General features: G+C 37.8%; 5 protein-coding genes and 1 long non-coding RNA gene across 7 annotated transcripts; 3 read left to right on the top strand and 3 right to left on the bottom strand.

The window, feature by feature from the left end:
• Window positions 1-881: 881 nt before the first annotated feature.
• On the bottom strand, window positions 882-1,127 carry LOC17899060 (CLAVATA3/ESR (CLE)-related protein 3). Its single transcript, XM_006306027.1, has one exon. It carries the CDS (start codon window positions 1,125-1,127, stop codon window positions 882-884), a length of 246 nt encoding a protein of 81 aa, XP_006306089.1.
• Window positions 1,128-2,829: 1,702 nt separating this feature from the next.
• On the bottom strand, window positions 2,830-4,893 carry LOC17897873 (TOM1-like protein 2). The gene is made up of 4 exons (XM_006305014.2): window positions 4,781-4,893; window positions 3,992-4,492; window positions 3,600-3,881; window positions 2,830-3,437 (listed from the first exon to the last, which is right to left on the bottom strand). Exons 2-4 carry the CDS (start codon window positions 4,475-4,477, stop codon window positions 3,060-3,062), a joined length of 1,146 nt encoding a protein of 381 aa, XP_006305076.1. The 5' UTR covers window positions 4,478-4,492; window positions 4,781-4,893; the 3' UTR covers window positions 2,830-3,059.
• A 257-nt stretch (window positions 4,894-5,150) lies between these two features.
• Window positions 5,151-7,614, top strand: LOC17898603. 2 transcript variants are annotated; one of them, XM_006306419.2, is made up of 5 exons: window positions 5,151-5,307; window positions 5,836-6,011; window positions 6,691-6,874; window positions 7,032-7,138; window positions 7,244-7,614. In XM_006306419.2, the coding sequence occupies exons 1-5, from the start codon at window positions 5,236-5,238 to the stop codon at window positions 7,323-7,325; spliced, it is 621 nt and encodes a 206-aa protein (XP_006306481.1). In that variant the 5' UTR covers window positions 5,151-5,235; the 3' UTR covers window positions 7,326-7,614. The 2 variants fall into 2 exon arrangements, with proteins under 2 accessions (XP_006306481.1, XP_023633226.1); XM_023777458.1 differs by having other exon boundaries at window positions 7,218-7,343.
• Window positions 7,615-7,727: 113 nt separating this feature from the next.
• Window positions 7,728-9,734, top strand: LOC17897558 (rho-N domain-containing protein 1, chloroplastic). The gene is made up of 2 exons (XM_006303543.2): window positions 7,728-7,897; window positions 8,337-9,734. The coding sequence occupies exons 1-2, from the start codon at window positions 7,852-7,854 to the stop codon at window positions 9,515-9,517; spliced, it is 1,227 nt and encodes a 408-aa protein (XP_006303605.1). The 5' UTR covers window positions 7,728-7,851; the 3' UTR covers window positions 9,518-9,734.
• A 1,156-nt stretch (window positions 9,735-10,890) lies between these two features.
• LOC17899527 (transcription factor MYB13) lies at window positions 10,891-17,615 on the bottom strand. Its single transcript, XM_006303394.2, has 3 exons — window positions 17,359-17,615; window positions 17,117-17,246; window positions 10,891-11,530 (listed from the first exon to the last, which is right to left on the bottom strand). The coding sequence occupies exons 1-3, from the start codon at window positions 17,489-17,491 to the stop codon at window positions 10,975-10,977; spliced, it is 819 nt and encodes a 272-aa protein (XP_006303456.2). The 5' UTR covers window positions 17,492-17,615; the 3' UTR covers window positions 10,891-10,974.
• LOC111828751 lies at window positions 11,537-16,809 on the top strand. The gene is made up of 2 exons (XR_002832518.1): window positions 11,537-11,624; window positions 16,634-16,809. It is a non-coding gene; the product is annotated as an uncharacterized LOC111828751 (long non-coding RNA).
• Window positions 17,616-17,859: the final 244 nt, after the last annotated feature.

The following is a 17,859-nucleotide window of genomic DNA, read 5'->3' as shown; positions in this document are numbered from 1 at the left end:
CGATGTTTTTTCGAACTGGTAGGCGTTTCCGAAATGGTGTTTACGATCTGGTCCGGGAGAAACTCTAGCAGGTTTTAACCATGCATCACAAAAAGACTCTTTTGGTATAGCTCACTTGAAATTAGGAGGTCTCTTTGCATTAGCGGTTATCAGCAAAGCCATGAGAAGGACGGTTGGCGAAGATAGTGTAAGTTTTCCTCTAATTAACCATTAGCTTCGCTAGTCTTTTTGAAGTGATGTTGATAAAGAAGTTTATGGTAACCTGAGACTAATATTAGCTAGAGAGAAACAACAAACTAGATCGATACAAATCCAAGATGGATTGACAGATTACATTTATAAGTAGGAGATAATGCACACACGTCGTCACATGAAGAGTTAATTCTTTTGTACATATATTTTCTTTGAAGATGAACTTTATATTTTATTGCTTTGAATTTACTATGAATGCTTTTAGATTTCACTATATATTGTGGGTAAAAGATTCCATCATGTTTCACACATTTTATGTTTTAAAGTTAATGTTTTTCCTTTTAGTATATAGATTTTAGGGTTTCAAAAATTGTATACAAACTAATTATTTAAGTGATATATGTCAAAATATGTATTTATGTAAGGACGAGGCGAACACAATAATGTAAACATAAAGTTCTTTTTGAAAGAAAGACAGAAAAACAAAGCTGTAACATAAGAATATCACGTTACATATGTCGAGCAAGCTGATGCATGTAGGTATACACATCTTTCCTACTTAAAGATTAGATGAGCTAATTCGGATACACTACACCAGGCATTAGGATTTAGGATTGAGTTAAAAAGTTGCAATCTTATTAAATCTCTTACAAAAATGACATACCACATTTTTTAAAAAATCATCTAGGTCAGTGATGTCTCGGGTCAGGACCACCGGGACTAAGTCGCTTGGAGTCGAGAGTATTTCCAAGAATCGTCTCTTTGCCTTCTGATCTCACCTTCATCTCTTTTACCCTCTCATAAAGCTCTCGTCTAATCTGTTCCAAACGGCTTGGAGCAGAGAAACTCTCTTCCACAACCAAACTTCGACATTGGTGCACTGAGGTCAATTTGAGCGCTAGAAGTAAGAACACCCATAACTTGAGACTTGCCATATATATAAGAAAGTTCCTCTCTTAACTAGGGTGAGCTAGATATATAGTCTTTGAAGTTTTAAGGGTTGATCTCCACATATATACCCTCAACATCAGTGGTTTATATAGGAAGCTAAAGCCTTATACTGAGTGTTCATTCATCTAGGTTTGTGAAGAAATTAAATATGTATTACTTAAGTTGGAATCTAGTCATATCTAGTCTAGCTTCCTATGCATCCCTAAGTTCATTTGATCTTTTAAATGTCATTTATTTAAATTTCCCTACGAACACTTGAAAGGTCATCATCACTTGATTGCGTGATTTGCATTGTATATGATATTTTCATGTTTTGGGGTCTAAAGGTAAACCTTTTTCCTTATATGTGCCTATAACCTTAACTTTTAATGGCAAACGTAGTAAGTGACGTAATGTATAATTTCTTTAGTTTTCTAGTTAATCAATCTGTTAGTTTAAAGTTATAAAATAATCGTCGGAAAAGAAAAAACGGATTTCTTCGTCGATAATTAATGAACCGTCATTTCCTAAAATACACTTTTGGGAGGCTCAACCTATTTAACTAATTTGACTCTAAATTGGAAAGCTACAAATTATATCACTGATGTACCATTATAATACCATATCCTATCAAGCCCACGTCGTTAATCATATTATCTAAGGCGAAACTTGTATTAAGGTGCATGCATATATTGGTGACTTATTGAGAAGTCTTCGTGTTGCACTTTTTCTGAAACGCACAAAAACATACTTACCACAAAACAAAGAGCAAGTACAGTATCTGATAAATATATAGCTGAGGGAACAAATGTAAGAAATGTGATTCATATCCATGTCCTTAATTTTTATCCCAACCATTGAAGTTTCCATGAATATATAACAAACGAAAAAAAAAAACAAAAAACGAAGAGCAATTTAATTGAGGTTTATAGTAATTCCATAGAACCCAAATGTATAGTAACTACACAAAATGTCAAAATCTCGTTAGCTTTTTGGTTGATGGAGCCGAATTGATAACCAATGAAAATAGCGCATGACGTTTTCAGAGTTGAGAAATGCATGATGAGAAAAAGGTTCTGGAGACCAATCTATAACCTTAAACGATGAATATATATAAGTCCACAGGACCTTAAACTATGCATTATAGTATACTTTTATTTGGTGTATACTAGTATAAGTGGTTACCGCCACGTCCACTTCAATTTGTAGAGCACGTCGACATAAGAAGTTGATTATAGAAGACGTAAAAGAATAAACCACGACAAATGTTTGAGAAAAGTGGTTACCTTTCATGAATTAACTAATATCGTTTTGCAGTGAAACAAGTCGTCTTTATGCACTAGACTATGTTATGAAGAAAAAAACATTACTTTATATGTAATCTCGATAGGTTTGTGCCACTGACAAGCGCTTTTTTGGGTCTATCTTTAATTTTAGCATTTTTCAAGAATCAAATCTCCTTTCGATCGTTCAATTTGAACCCTTATCAGCTGGTTTTGTTTATAATTTAGTATATATAAGGTTAGGTGACATAATCAAACCATTGTAGTTGCCAAAAAAATCAACTAGTATTTAACCACAAGATTCAGTTTATCATAGAAGAACGTTAGACTTCATTCTATCATATCTAGCGAGTTAATCGGAGAATTAGGGGAATCTATCAAGCCATTTACAGCACACAGGGAAGCTAAAACCTAACCTCACAAGTCACAACACATATAAGCTAAGTAGATAAGTGTAGACCAAAACACCTCGTATAAATGTGTCGGGTGAAGATTCACCTACGGTTTAAAAATATCTAAAAAGGACCACTTAAAACACAGCGAGAAACGAAGCTAAAAAGGTTCCACCCTTACATTGTTATAATTTAAAAGCAACCATCAAGAACAAATCTTCGCAACATTCTGATATCCATGTCGGAGACTACCACAGACTGCTCATTTTTCATCTTCATCACTCGAAAGCCCCAGTTCTATTTTCACCTGCTTATCCTCCTTCACGGGTTTGTTGGAGGAGCCTGATGATTCAGAATGATTTGTGTCATTATCATCATCCGTTTTCTTTACAGGTTGTTCTTCTTCTTCTGTTGGTTTCAGACCAGCATCTTTGCTCCCTGATGACTCTTGTTCCACAATGGAGGCTTTCTTCTCAGTTTCATCAGGTTTCTTGTAACTAGATAGAACACGTTGAAGCTCATCATTGAGATGCAGAGCCTCAAAAAGGACTCCCTCGTCGTCTGTTGTGCTCTCTATGATCATTTGAATCATTGGCTGCGACTGCTTACATTTCTCCATCAGGCTTACCGTTAGATCGTCCTGTAACCATAACATACAGACTCATCACTTACTTTTGTCCAATAAGTTCCAATCAATTCCCAAACAGATTTAGTAAAGAAAAAAAAAGATAGAATCACACACAGCTGAAAAAGAGTAATGTTTCTTAGAAAGCTGAATAAGCTAATGATGCAAAAGATTTACCTCAGAGTGATTCGGCTTCCCTTCAGTATTCAACATGCTAGAGAGTAATTCGAGGCTGTTCCGAGTAATCTCAATCTTTTCTTTCTTATCCTGTATCGTTAAGTTTCCAAAGTTATAATCAAGACCGTCATCATCCCCACGAGCCTGTTCTTGGTTAGGAACTGGATAGCTACCAGGTGGTGGAACTGGAACAGGGCGTTGCAGAAGAGACTCCAGAGAACTTTGTCCCGGCATTGAATTCTCTTCAGCACGAGTGTTAAAACTGTTTTCGCCTTCTAAGCTCTAGCAGAGATCAGAAACAAACAAGCAGGAATAAGAAGATACAGAGAATGACACGAATTTAAAAGAAAACGTCTTTCCATAATAAGCAAATCAGATTCAGAGAGATTTACCATATAAGTCTGATGAAAAACAGGAAGATAAGTAAGATCTTGGGATTGTCCCCAAGCTCTAATAAGCTGAAAAGCTCGCTTTCTGTTCTCGGAATCAGCTTCCCCGTTCTTGACTAGCCAAACCATCTCATCAAGAACCTTCTCAGAAGCAACTTCAGAGAAAACCTTCTCGCAGTTCATAGCACAAGCTTCCAAAAGCTCAAGGCTCAGCCTTTGACTCACAGGACTCTTACTTGAGATCTTCCTCTTAATGGCTCTAACAATCTCGGTTCCGTTAAACTCCTCATTGTTAATCTGAGCACAAATCCTCATGTTCATTCCCCAATTGGGCTCCTCTAACGTCTCTAAAGTAGCTTCATCCACCATTTTTGATTCCAAGGTCGGAGCTTGAAGCATATCTTTCACTTTCTCACTAACCATTCTGCTCATCTGAGCTCCACCAGTCTTCAGCTTCTCTCCCCATTCCGCTATCTTCAATTTGTCCATTTTCTTATGATCTACCTGCACAATTAACCCCAAAAATTATCAAATTTAACGAAGCCCTAAACAACCCTAATTTTTATTTTCCGATTCAGCTTCGAGTCACCATCGGTCTACAATAATTTTGAACAGTACAAAACCGTAAACAACAAATCGATATCAATCAACCAAGTATTTCAAAATCTAATGGGCAGAGATCAGGGAAAGAAAAAAAATTACAATAAACTGGATCTATGATCTATCACAAGTGATGATCCTTGACAGTTGACACTAGAGAGAAAAAAAAAATTGAGAAAAAAAAGTGAGAACCTGAGACGAAGTTTCTTGCAGATGATCAAAGTAAAAAATCCTTTCGAAAGTTGTTGTATGTGTTTGGTATTTGTCTTTGATTATTTAGCTCAGTCTGCAAATCTGTCGGAACGAAACGTTCAGGAGAGAGAAAGTTAGAGAAGAGAAGATGGACTTTTGAACACGTGGCATGTTGACAAAGCCTAACTCGAAGTTTTTTTGGTCAGGAGCTTCCTTGTGGGGGTTAATTTGATCAATTGTTAAATTCAGGGTAAAAATCGAGAAATAAGTAATAGTTCCAAGGCTAATTTAAACGTGATTTAAAACTTTAAACCTGTGTTGGTAATATTTGGAAATCACGAGATTTTTATGACCGACGAACCCATAAAAGAACAGTTCGACCACGGCGGCGAGGGGGCAGAGAAAACCGACGGGGAGAAGAGGTCCGTTCCGATAAAAGTCATTAGCATTCAACGATGGCCTCCATCACGAACTGGGTCCGATACATGGCTCACAAACTCGAATACTCTCTCACTCTCAGCCTCAAGGTTCTTTCTTATAATACTCTCTCTCTTTCTTCAGTCCTTGCCTTTGGTTTACAGGATTTATGGATTTTTAACTTTCTGATTCTCCTTGTATGATTCATAAAAATTGGTTCTTGGATTTGATTAAATTGACTAGGGTTTCTGATTTAAATTTTCCGTTGAGTTAGCTTAAGGAAATTGCCTCCATAGAGCACCATTGCTCAAGAAATTTTGCTTCTTTCGACCTATGAAAACAAAATCTTAATGCTTTTAGTTGGTGATTGTAAGTTTGTAAACTACACCTTATGACAAAACATAAAAGAGCACACTTTCATGTGTAAAATTAAAGAAAAGGGAATAATTTATGCTAAGGGGTCATTATTTAGTATGATCGGATTAAATCCAATTACCTGAAAACCAAACCTTCATGATTGTTATAGTCCTCTGCTTGTATCTTCTGCTGCGCCTTAATCCATGTCTTTCAGTTCTTTGAGTTGTAAGTGTGCATGTAAAATCTGTTTTACAAACCATCCTTGCGTTACTGTCTGTCAGAGTCATACTAGAGAGAAGCTCAGTGACCGGGAACTCCTTGGTGTAGTCATGAAGAATCTATTTTATGGAAGGATAACCTACTTACACAACTCGATTAAAGGACAAGAGATGGCCCCAACCATGGGAACAAATGAAAACACGCTGCTTGTCCGTAAGCTACCAGTTGTTGATACAAGGTCTGTTTCCTGGCATTAAGGGTTTAGGGTTTAGATTTCACTTCCATATACCTTGAAGTTACCACTCGGGTTTTAAATGAAATGTGGCTCTGTAGTTGTACTGCTGGAATGCTAGTTATCTGAACGGGATAAAGTCATGAACTTTGGATTGTTTATGTTGTCTTTCTTGCTTCTTGATTTCCATTAGTTAATTGTAGCTAATCAGTTGCTATGTCTTTGTTTGGGTTTTAGATTATTTTTTATTTCCTTTTGTGTATTTCGGGGTTGTAAGTAGGCATAGGAGGAAGAGAGGATATCTAGGATTGGAGTTTGTATTGGAAGTCACAACCGTAAGACAAGCATACGGTCTTTGGAAGGAGAGCTAAGTTTCTCTGTTTCGCTGATCTTGAGACAAAAATTTTGACTGTGTTGTTTTGCTCTGAATCATTCTAATAAATATATAGTGGGCGTATGTATGTCTACCTACTTGGATGTAGATTGAATTGGACGGAATTATTTAGGTTGGAACAGATAACTATATTAACTCTGATGAGTCCGTTGAAAATGTTAATTCTGCGTTTCAGCTTTTTGATGTATCTAAAACATCAGTTGAATCCCCCTAGTTCTCAAGCCTTATCTAATTATGTGCATGATTATTACTTATAAGTGATGCCTATCTGACTTTTGTGGTTTTGTCTAGGTACGTTTTCATTGGAGATGCTGTTGTCTTGAAGGACCCGAATGAAACAAATAAGTATATAGTCAGAAGATTGGCAGCTACAGAAGGATCTGAAATGGTTTCAAGTGATGAGAAAGACAAGCCTTTTGTTCTTGAAAAGGATCAGTGCTGGGTTGTAGCTGAGAACCAAGAGATGAAATCTAAGGTACATCGTTTTACTCTTTCCATTACTCCACACACTTGTAAAAGTTCCGCTCTTGCCTCTCGGCTCTCTTATTTATGTAGGTCGCTCTTGCATAATGATGGTTTACATAAGAGAAACTGAATCTCTGTAATCTGTGTACTTTGGTATGTGTGAATAGGAAGCATATGATAGTCGAACATTTGGTCCGATTTCAATGGCGGACATAGTAGGAAGAGCAATATATTGTCTGAGGACAGCTGTGGATCATGGTCCAGTAAGTAACAGGTAAGAGAAGAGGTTATCGTATCCTCTCAGTTTTTAATCTCTCTGTTATTCTTTTCTGACTGAGAAAAAATAAACCCAGGAAATGTTTTGGTCTTAATCTATCAGTGAATTAGCCATGGAAGAGGATTCTCCAATCCTGGCGGTGGAACTTGATGTTGATGAAATGGCAAAAGACCACAAGGCGTAATAACAAGGAAACATCTTGCACACATTTCACTGTCTCTTTGTTTCAGTTCTAAACTCCAATTTAGATGTGTCATTGGGTTGGGAGATGCCACAGGCAAATGTAGGCCCGTTGGTTCTAAGCTTAATACGATACGGATACTGTTGAGTGTTGAGGAAAAGGTTCCATCATGGTGGCTTCATCTCTATGAACGACCATTTCTTTAAAGTTTGAAGAATCCAGAAAACATGGTTTTAAACCGAGCTGAACAAGACTGTACCGATTAATAAATAATATGAAATTGATTTCGGTTTGGAAGCATTGTACATGTGGCCAAAAGTAGACCGAATTAATTGGTTGGTTTGCGTTAGGACAATCTCTTCGGTTTGGTTCATCTCTCTTCGTAAATTCGCAAAGCCCATATCTATAATCTAACTGGAAAAGGCCCAATATCAAGAATTAGTGTTACCAAGACGAGGAACCAGAGAAGAGAAGCCAAGGGCAATGCAAGAAGAAGCTTAAATCTATCTTCTTTCGCCGAAGTCTGTTCATGGCGATGTCGGGAACTTTCCATTTGAATTCTGATTACGTCCCTGGTACTTCACTTTCCTCTCTCTCTCTCTTTCTCTTTCATTCTTTAACATGCCGTTGATAATTTTGTTTTATAGAATTGTCGTTCTCGTTGATTATTTGTTAAGGCTTCTCTATATGTTTGCTGGAAAGATTGTTGGTGGTTCTTCCTTTAATTCTCAGTGTGCAACCACTGTTTATGCACCATTCACTATAGCCCGAAACGGCTTGTGTGCAGATAATTTGACTTTTTTTTTGTTTGGTTTGGTTTTGTTTTGTTTTGTTTTGTTTTGTTGTCCACCAGTTGTTCGATGAAATGATTCTCGGAGTATTATACATTGGCTTATTCGTGTATGGACTGTTTATATGCGTCTGTACTGTCCTTTAGGTTTATTAATTGCATTCGAAATTTATTTGGTGGTATCTTTTAAGCTTACTCTGTTAGGTAATTTCATAATTACACAGGTTGCACACTTTCAGAAAGCCGTTGCTTCTCTAAATCTAGTGTTTCAAGAAGAACGCTTGCCATACTACCTTGGTCTTCCTGTCTGGATCACAAGAATGGACGTCTGAAATCTATCCCCAATACTAGTTCTTTTGTGTGCCGAGCTAGTTCTGGCGGCTACAGGAGAAATCCTGATTTCTCAAGACTTAATAAGCATGGTTTCCGTGGAGGCAACAGGCAAAACGAGGGCAGAGACGACTTTGATATCGAAAACTCTGAAATGATGTCTTCAAGAAATGGACCTTTACTCTCTCTGTCTAACTCCCCCAAATTCCAAGCTACCTCATCCCCTGGACCAAGAGAGAAAGAGATTGTCGAGCTTTTCAGAAAGGTTCAAGCTCAGCTTCGAGCTCGTGCTGCTGCAAAGAAAGAAGAAAAAAAGATTGAAGAATCTTCTAAAGGGCAGGGAAAAGAAAGTGAAACTGTTGACTCCCTTCTTAAGTTACTAAGGAAGCACTCGGGAGAGCAGGGTAAGAAGCAAGTTAGCAAATTTAGCAGCCACGGAGATGTACAAGGAGATACTGTCGACAAACAAGATCGCAACGGAAATCTTGTCAATTCAGCTAACAAGGATAATAATGCATCATCCTTTACCAGACCAACATCAAGCTTCAGAAGAAAGTCGCCAGTACCGAGATCTAAATCACCGCCAGCTTATTCCAACGAGGCAACTTTCGATCTGGCATCGAGTTACAGCGTAACCTGGACCCAGAAGAAAGATACAGCGGAGTTGCATGATGAGCCTGAGAATGAGCGTGAGAATGAGCCTGAGAAGGAGCCTGAGTTTGAGCATGAACCTGAAACTGAGTTAGAACCTGGGCCTGTGACAACTATGCTTGCATCAGAGTCAGAGCTGAAACCAGAGCCATCATCATTTTTTCAAGAGGAGGACGACGATGATGTTACTTTAGATGTGTTATCAGATGATGATGATGCTATTTTAGATGTGTTATCGGATGATGATGAGTCACTCGACGATGCTGATGAAGAGAGTGATGAAGCTGAGGAAGAAACCGTGCAAGACTTGAGTAAACTGAAGCTGACGGAACTGAGAGGCATAGCAAAGTCACGGGGACTAAAAGGGGTTTCAAAGATGAAGAAAGCCGAACTGGTGGACTTGCTTGGTAGTAACGCCAGCTGATTTGACAGTGAAAGAGACTCAAATACAGCTGAACCTTACTCTGCTATGCACCAGTTGAAATGAGCTGTTTTCTCTGTTTTTTGTTTGTTTGAAATAATACTGGTGGTGATGTTCTTGATTTACTAGGATTTAATCTTTTGTCAACTCAGTTTTCAGGAGGCATTGTTTAGTTTTCAATCATGGAATTACAAACAGGTTGATAACTGTTGCTTTGATATATGATATACATGACCCAAAAATCTCCCAAGTAGCTCCAAATTCTTTAACTAGCACCAACTCTCACGGTGTGGTTGCGTATTGTTGAAGCTGATTCAGAAATGGTGGTAATCAAGAGTATTGTAAACCCTTTCTTTGGCTCAGAAACTTAAATCGAAGTCGGTCATGCTATATCAAAAAAGTGAACTGGAGGATTAGGCTCATGAAAGAGGTAGGTCCGGCGACTGATAAAGTGATCGTTGATAAATATCATCATCCTCATCAGTATCATCACTTAGTTGTCACTTGTCAAGCACGTTTTTATCATTCCATGCTTCTCATTGTTTTTATATGTCAAAGAATCACTATTTTGCTTAATATTTTTCTTGTTGTGCGGTGATATAAACAAACTTATAGTGGTGGAGTCATCGCTGGATCATCGATAATATCAATGGTGTGCTTCTTGGGTAATAATTTTTTTAAGATATCTCGTTTCAAGGTTTTTTATTAGTAGCTTTTATCTATTTATCAATCCTAGTATCATACCAACAAAATCTCTGTAAAATCACGATTTTACGAGATCACGAGAAATAACTAGCGATGAAACAAAACAGGCAAGCACCAAGGAAATAACAAATAATTAGAATGGCTTACATCAAATCACACAAACTAAACAAGCATCGAATTAATTTAATACATTGCACAAGTATGTTATGATAGTCTGGACCTTGATTAATATTTGTATTTTTTTTTGTCGGTTAGCCACTACTGATAGTGAAACCAGAAGAATTGCAAAATGTGATTATATTAGTAATTCGTTTGCATATAAAAAGGGAATATGCTTTTAAAAGTATTCGACTAGCTAATATTAAAAACAACAATATTATAGGCTTTCTTTAATTTAGCCTTCCACTAAACATGTTGATTACTAGTTAATTAGTCGTTACATTAGAAGAGATCACCATATGTAGATTTTTATGCTATTATAATTAACAAACAATTATCACAATACGTCAAAAGAAACACAAACAATCATAAAACTTGATACGATCATAATATCAAAATATATCATCATTATATATTGATATATGTAACCTTGTAATCAACCAAGAATTATATACCTCAAGATTTATATATATTCATGCATATAATTATATAGAGGGCTGATATATCATATATATAGGAAACGTAAACGACTTTTATTCATGTGGGTCGCAAAGAAACGTCTCTTAAAACTCTCTCAACTACGAAAGAAGAAAAATTCAAAACTCAGAAATGTCGTCGGAGATTTCTCCAGCTATAAGACTAGTAGTAGTACTAGTGAGATGGTCAAACCAAAACTCCATGTCATGGTTATAAAGTTTAGAGTAGTTATTAGTACCCATATCCTTGTGGTTTCTGTCCAACGAGTCCTCCCAGCTGTTGTCAATCTTTGTCTCACTCTTCACATCATCCCCTGATATGTTACAATCCATGGATGATACGACTTCTGACCAAAAGCTCTCGTCTATAATTGCAAGAACATCTTTTGATGAGGTGGCAGAGTCTTTGCTGTTACTGTTGCTGTTGTTGGAGATGTCGTTATTGTTTCCTGATGTTGTAACCGCTGAAACGTCACCACTGCTGGTAGATTGTTGTTGTTGCGGAGAGGTAGGCCTCTTTGCAGCAGCAGTAGTAGTAGTATCAACGAAAGCTTCCTTGTTGATTTCATCATCTTGGTTTTGGTGGAGTACTACTCTTTTCTTTAAATGAGTGTGCCAAACATTTTTAATTTCGTTGTCTGTTCGCCCTGGCAACTTAGCAGCTATCGCAGACCATCTACCAAAAAGAAAAAAGATCTATAAAGCAAGCAAATTGTTCACATAACTAATAATACTACGGTCTACATTGTAATTAGTGAGAGCAAAGGGAGGTATCATAGTATATAGTTCATTTGTATATATTTCTATAGTTTGGAGTCTGTATAGCTGTATTAAGTTGGTATTGAGGCTCTGGTTTAGGCCTGGTCAACTTGTATATAAACCCCCAATTGTAACTTTATTCAATTAATGAGAAGGAGAGTATTTTACTAATATGGTATCAGAGCAAAAACGCTCTCGCTCTCTCTAATTTTTCTCGGTTCTCATTCCGCAATCTCACCGAGAAAAGGTTGTTAGCCGTCGTCATTTTTTTTCCGATCCGATCTGCCGCTGTAGCTCCTCTGCGTCTTCATTCTCTTTCGATTCCCTTCTCAATCGGACTTGATTTCGGCATTCATCTCTCGATTTCACCTCTGGTTATTCTCTATGGGAAAACGCAAGACGAATTCGAAGTATCGCTCATCTACACCGGATCTTCCGGAAATGGATTCTCCGATCTCTCATGGCAACGCTCGTAGCTCTTCTCCGTTGCGTGTTGCTTCTGGTTCAGCACCTCCGGTTCTCACTACTCGCGCTAAGCCATTTCCTCCTCCGTTTGTGGTCTCGGATTCACCGGACAATATTCACAGTCCTTTCCATCTCCACAGCTCCGATCATCCAGGTTTAGTTCTCGTTCCCGATCTCTTAGATGGAACAAACTATGGAACCTGGATTGTAGTTATGACTACTAGTATCGAAGCTAAGAATAAGTTAGGATTTGTGGATGGTTCCATTACTCGACCTCTTGAATCTGATCCTTACTATCTGATTTGGAAGCGATGCAATAGTATGGTCAAATCTTGGTTGTTAAACAGTGTATCGAAGCCGATCTATTCCAGCATCTTGTATTTCAACACTGCGACTGAGATATGGAAAGATCTCTATACTCGATATCACAAATCTAACCTCCCACGATTGTACAAATTGCGTCAGCAGATACATTCGCTTCGTCAAGGTAGTATGGACTTGTCTTCTTATCATACTAAGACTCAGTCTCTCTGGGAAGAACTTTCTAGTCTTCAGGTCACTGCTCGCACTGTGGAAGATTTGATGGCTGAAAGAGAAACTAACCGCGTCATTGACTTTCTTATGGGTCTCAACAACACTTATGACACAGTCAGAAGTCAGATTCTCATGAAGAAGAGCTTACCTACTTTGTCTGAAGTTTACAACATGCTTGATCAAGATGATTCTCAAAGATCAGCTACTCTTCCTGCAACTGGCTCTCTTGATTCCTCAGCCTTCCAAGTTTCTCAACAGTCTTCTCAGGGCTCATCTTCTGGTGGTTATCAGTATCAAAGGAGAGACAAACCTATTTGCACTTTCTGTGGTCGCACTGGACATGTCCTGGATAAGTGTTATAAGAAGAATGGATATCCAGTTGGTCATCCTCGGTTCAAAGGTCCTACTAAAACTCCCATTGCAGCAAATGTTGTTTCTGAAGGTTCTGCTGACATCAATGTTGCCTTGGACAATGGTAAAGTGACTGATGACCTCTCCACAGAACAGATGCAACAGATTGTTTCCTTTCTTCACACCAGAATCACTAGCTCCACCATCACACCTGAAGTTCATGCTGTCTCAGTGTCTTCCCTCCCTTCTTCTTTACCTACAGGCCCAGCACCTGGTACCTTCTTTCCCTCTATCATTTGTTCTTTTGCCAGTGCTGATAGGCCATATGCCTATTCTACTTATAGTAACACTATTGTTATCAATGCTTGGGTTATAGACACAGGAGCTACTAATCATATCTGTCATGATAGATCTTCTTTCTCCACTTTTCAAAATATCACTAACACCAATGTCAATCTTCCTAATGGTGGTCTAGTGAGCATTGTTGGCATAGGATCTATTCATTTGGGCAGTCATTTAGTTCTCCATGATGTTCTTTATATTCCCCAATTCAAATTCAATCTCTTAAGTGTCAGTTGTTTGACCAAATCCATGGGATGCAAAATCTGGTTTGATGAGAATTCTTGTGCTCTTCAGGATCTTTCTCGGGACTTAATGATTGGAATGGGTAGACAGATCGCTAACCTCTATTTTCTGGACATCGAATCCATTGACATGCCTACCAATAAAGCTTCTTTTGTCGCTGCCTCTGTCACTTCTCATGATCTATGGCATAAACGGTTAGGCCATCCTTCCTTTTATAAACTTCAGTCTCTTTCACCTGTTTTAAATTTCAAAAAAGAACCAAAAATCCAAAAAGATTTTCATTGTAAAACTTGCCATTTGGCAAAACAAAAACATATTCCTTTTGTTTCTCAAAATAATATCAGAAAAATACCCTTTGAGTTAGTTCATATTGACACTTGGGGTCCCTTCTCTGTTCCCACTCATGATGGTTTTAAGTATTTCTTAACCATTGTTGATGATCATTCTAGAGCTACTTGGGTATATTTGATGAAACAAAAATCTGATGTTCTTCATATCTTTCCTTCTTTCATTAATATGGTGGAAAATCAATTTCAGACTAGAGTTAAGGGGGTTAGGTCTGACAATGCTCAAGAGTTTAATTTCACTGATTTTTATAAAACTAAAGGCATTCTTCCTTACCATTCCTGTCCTGAGACTCCTCAACAAAACTCTGTTGTTGAAAGAAAACATCAGCATATTCTTAATGTTGCTAGAGCTCTTCTTTTTCAATCTCATCTTCCTCTTGCTTACTGGGGTGATTGTGTGCTCTCTGCTGTTCACCTCATAAATCGCTTGCCAGCTCCTGTTCTAGAGGACAAAAGTCCTTATGAGGTTTTAACAAAGAAACTTCCTAACTATGATGAATTGAAAGTCTTAGGTTGTCTTTGCTATGCTTCAACCTCACCCAAAAATAGGCATAAATTTGATCCCCGAGCTCGAGCCTGTGCCTTCTTAGGCTATCCATCCGGATTTAAAGGCTATAAACTTCTTGATCTGGAAACTAATGACATTATCATTTCCAGACATGTTGTTTTTCATGAAGAGCTTTTCCCATTTGCTAAAACAGATCTTTCTCAGGAAACTAAAAATTGTTTTCCTGATCTGATTAGCACCTCTCCTATGTCTCCTCAGATTTCTGATGTTGATGCTTCTCCATCTTCATCTTCTGTAGAATCTATGCCTTCTGCTAGTTCTACCAATGATGTTCCTGAACCTTCTGTTCAAACATCACATAGGAGAATCAAACAGCCTGCTTATCTTCAAGATTACTACTGTCATTCAGTAGGATCTTCAACCATACATGAAATATCCTCTTTTCTTTCTTATGATAAAGTGTCAGAGCTTTATCTTTCATTCTTGGTTTCCATAGACAAAAATAAAGAACCCTCTACCTACACTGAGGCAAAAGAAATTCTTGTGTGGTGTGGAGCTATGGATGAAGAAGTGAATGCTCTGGAAACTACTCAAACCTGGGAAATCTGTACTTTACCTCCTAACAAATCTCCTATTGGCTGTAAATGGATTTACAAGATCAAATACAATGCTGATGGCAGCATAGAGAGGTATAAGGCCAGATTAGTCGCCAAAGGGTACACTCAACAAGAAGGGGTTGATTTCAATGATACTTTTTCTCCTGTCTGCAAGCTCACATCTGTTAAGCTCATCCTTGCAATCTCTGCTATATATGGTTTCACCTTACATCAATTAGACATCTCAAATGCCTTTCTTAATGGTGATTTAGATGAAGAAATCTATATGAAATTGCCTCCAGGATATGCTACAAGAAAGGGGGACTCTCTTCCTCCTAATGCGGTCTGCAGATTGAAAAAGTCTCTATATGGTTTGAAACAAGCCTCTAGACAGTGGTTTCTCAAATTCAAAGTCACTCTCACTGCTCTGGGGTTTACTCAATCTCATTGTGATCATACCTGTTTTCTGAAAATTACTCCTCAGATCTTCTTATGTGTACTGGTTTATGTTGATGATATCATCATTGCTAGCAATAATGATGCTGCAGTTGATGATCTCAAGGCTCAACTCAAATCCTCTTTCAAATTGAGAGATCTTGGTCCTTTGAAGTATTTTCTTGGACTTGAAATTGCCAGATCTGCTGAAGGCATTCCTATCAGTCAAAGAAAATATGCTTTGGATCTCCTTGATGAAACAGGTTTGCTTGGCTGTAAGCCTTCTCATATCCCCATGGATCCTAGTGTGAAACTTGCTAAGGACAGTGGTGGTGATTTTGTTGATGCCAAAGCTTATAGACGTCTTATTGGTCGCTTGATGTATTTGCAAATTACACGTCCTGACATTACTTTTGCAGTGAACAAAGTTAGCCAGTATTCAGAGGCTCCTAGAGAATCTCACCAAATGGCTGCTTATAAGATTCTTCATTATATCAAAGGCACCATTGGTCAAGGTTTGTTCTATTCCTCTAAAGCTGAGCTTCAAATTCAGGCTTTTGCAGATGCAGATTATGGCTCTTGCCTAGACACCAGGCGATCTACTTCAGGCTACTGCATGTTTATTGGCTCATCTCTCATCATTTGGAAGTCTAAAAAGCAGAATGTTGTCTCCAAATCATCAGCTGAATCTGAATATCGCAGCATGTCTCTTGCAACAGATGAGTTGATGTGGCTCACTCAGTTTTTCAAAGAACTTCAGATTCCTCTGAGCAAGCCAACTCTCTTGTTTTGTGACAACACTGCAGCTATCCACATCGCCAACAATTCAGTCTTTCACGAGCGCACCAAACACATCGAATCAGATTGTCATAGCATTCGTGAAAGGTTAATTGCAGGTTTGTTCAAATTACTTCATGTTTCTACTCACATCCAACTTGCAGATCCTTTTACTAAAGCTCTACATCCAGCTCCCTTTCAGACTTTGGTAAGCAAGATGGGTCTGCGAAACATCTTTGCCCCATCTTGAGGGGGACTATCATAGTATATAGTTCATTTGTATATATTTCTATAGTTTGGAGTCTGTATAGCTGTATTAAGTTGGTATTGAGGCTCTGGTTTAGGCCTGGTCAACTTGTATATAAACCCCCAATTGTAACTTTATTCAATTAATGAGAAGGAGAGTATTTTACTAATAGGAGGGAGAGTAGAAGACAAAGAAGAAGAAGAAAAGCTATTGAACCCTCTCATGTGTATAGTTAAAAATAATAATAAGTTGCACATGTCTTACACTGATCACAGTGCCTATCTTGTCTAGTAGTGATAAATTTGTTTATACAAGTTTTTTTTAAAGTATAATTAGGAAAGTAAAAAAAAAGGTATATGTATATTGAAATTTAGGTAATGGAGAAAGGCAAATAGGCAATCACGGGTTGGAATCTTCTCGGTTCGTAGCCCCACCACACACACAGTCACACAGATGTAATTAACATATTGACAAAAGCTTAATGTGCAGAAAGATTGTGGAGAGTAGTAATCTTCTAGAGTCACACTTGAAAGAAACGATTTTTCCAAAGCAATGATATATACTACTTTTCTACAAAGGCAAAATTCATCCTTTGAACTTTTCAATTCATCAAAAGTAATATCTCTCATATATACGAGAAAAAAGGAGGAGGAGGAACCTGTTGCCTAAGATATGATGCAAGTGAATGATGGTATCTTCTTCAAGAGAAGTGAAATTGCCACGTTTGATGTCTGGTCTCAAATAATTAATCCAACGAAGCCTGCAACTTTTTCCGCACCGTAGTAGCCCTAATTGAATCATTTTTCACATTCCCCCCCCCCCCCCATTAATTATCATTATTGCTGCCCACACACTAGTCATGAAATCAAGGAAAAGCAAAATACTAAGTAGTACTTTTACCGGCTAATTTAGGGAGAGCTCTCCAGTTGGGATGGCCGTGGAGAGTAATGTAATTGGTCAAGAGCTGATCTTCTTCACCACTCCATGGCCCTTTCTTCAATCCCGTTTTCTCACAGCACGGTCTTCTCCCCATCTTTTCCTTCCTTCCTTCTCAAAAAACAAAATAGGAAAACAAAAAAATGCAAGAGAAGAAAGAAAGGTTTTGTACAAAAACAAGTGAGCAAAGGAAGCCAAATGTCGAAAGCAAATGTGCGGCGATGCCTATTAGAGTTGTGTACTTGTGTGTTTACAATATATATATATATATATAGAGAGAGAGAGAGAGATATAGCGATATCGCGACACTAGGAAACTGACAAGCTGGAAAAATATTTTTTATACTTTTGGTTTACACAAAGACCGATGCTCCCCTAACATCTTTTCCTTTTTCAATTCATGGTTTTATCTTCCTTTCTTTTCTTTTGATTTTTTTCTTATACAGTATATATATATATATATATA

Source organism: Capsella rubella, unplaced genomic scaffold (genome assembly GCF_000375325.1).
Source record: "Capsella rubella cultivar Monte Gargano unplaced genomic scaffold, Caprub1_0 scaffold_1, whole genome shotgun sequence".
NCBI lineage: Eukaryota > Viridiplantae > Streptophyta > Magnoliopsida > Brassicales > Brassicaceae > Capsella > Capsella rubella.
This window is presented reverse-complemented; position numbering and strand designations above follow the sequence as displayed.

Coding starts and splice junctions, on each gene's coding strand:
- LOC17899060 (XM_006306027.1), bottom strand. CDS start 1,127: ATGGCAAGTCTCAAGTTATGGGTGTTCTTACTTCTAGCGCTCAAATTG.
- LOC17897873 (XM_006305014.2), bottom strand. CDS start 4,477: ATGGACAAATTGAAGATAGCGGAATGGGGAGAGAAGCTGAAGACTGGT. Junction 3,882..3,991: donor TTTTTCATCAGACTTATATG/GTAAATCTCTCT, acceptor GATCTCTGCTAG/AGCTTAGAAGGCGAAAACAG. Junction 3,438..3,599: donor GGAAGCCGAATCACTCTGAG/GTAAATCTTTTG, acceptor TTATGGTTACAG/GACGATCTAACGGTAAGCCT.
- LOC17898603 (XM_006306419.2), top strand. CDS start 5,236: ATGGCCTCCATCACGAACTGGGTCCGATACATGGCTCACAAACTCGAA. Junction 6,012..6,690: donor CTACCAGTTGTTGATACAAG/GTCTGTTTCCTG, acceptor GGTTTTGTCTAG/GTACGTTTTCATTGGAGATG. Junction 6,875..7,031: donor ACCAAGAGATGAAATCTAAG/GTACATCGTTTT, acceptor ATGTGTGAATAG/GAAGCATATGATAGTCGAAC.
- LOC17897558 (XM_006303543.2), top strand. CDS start 7,852: ATGGCGATGTCGGGAACTTTCCATTTGAATTCTGATTACGTCCCTG. Junction 7,898..8,336: donor GAATTCTGATTACGTCCCTG/GTACTTCACTTT, acceptor ATAATTACACAG/GTTGCACACTTTCAGAAAGC.
- LOC17899527 (XM_006303394.2), bottom strand. CDS start 17,491: ATGGGGAGAAGACCGTGCTGTGAGAAAACGGGATTGAAGAAAGGGCCA. Junction 17,247..17,358: donor AGCTCTCCCTAAATTAGCCG/GTAAAAGTACTA, acceptor TGATTCAATTAG/GGCTACTACGGTGCGGAAAA. Junction 11,531..17,116: donor CATCATATCTTAGGCAACAG/GTTCCTCCTCCT, acceptor TCTTTTTGGTAG/ATGGTCTGCGATAGCTGCTA.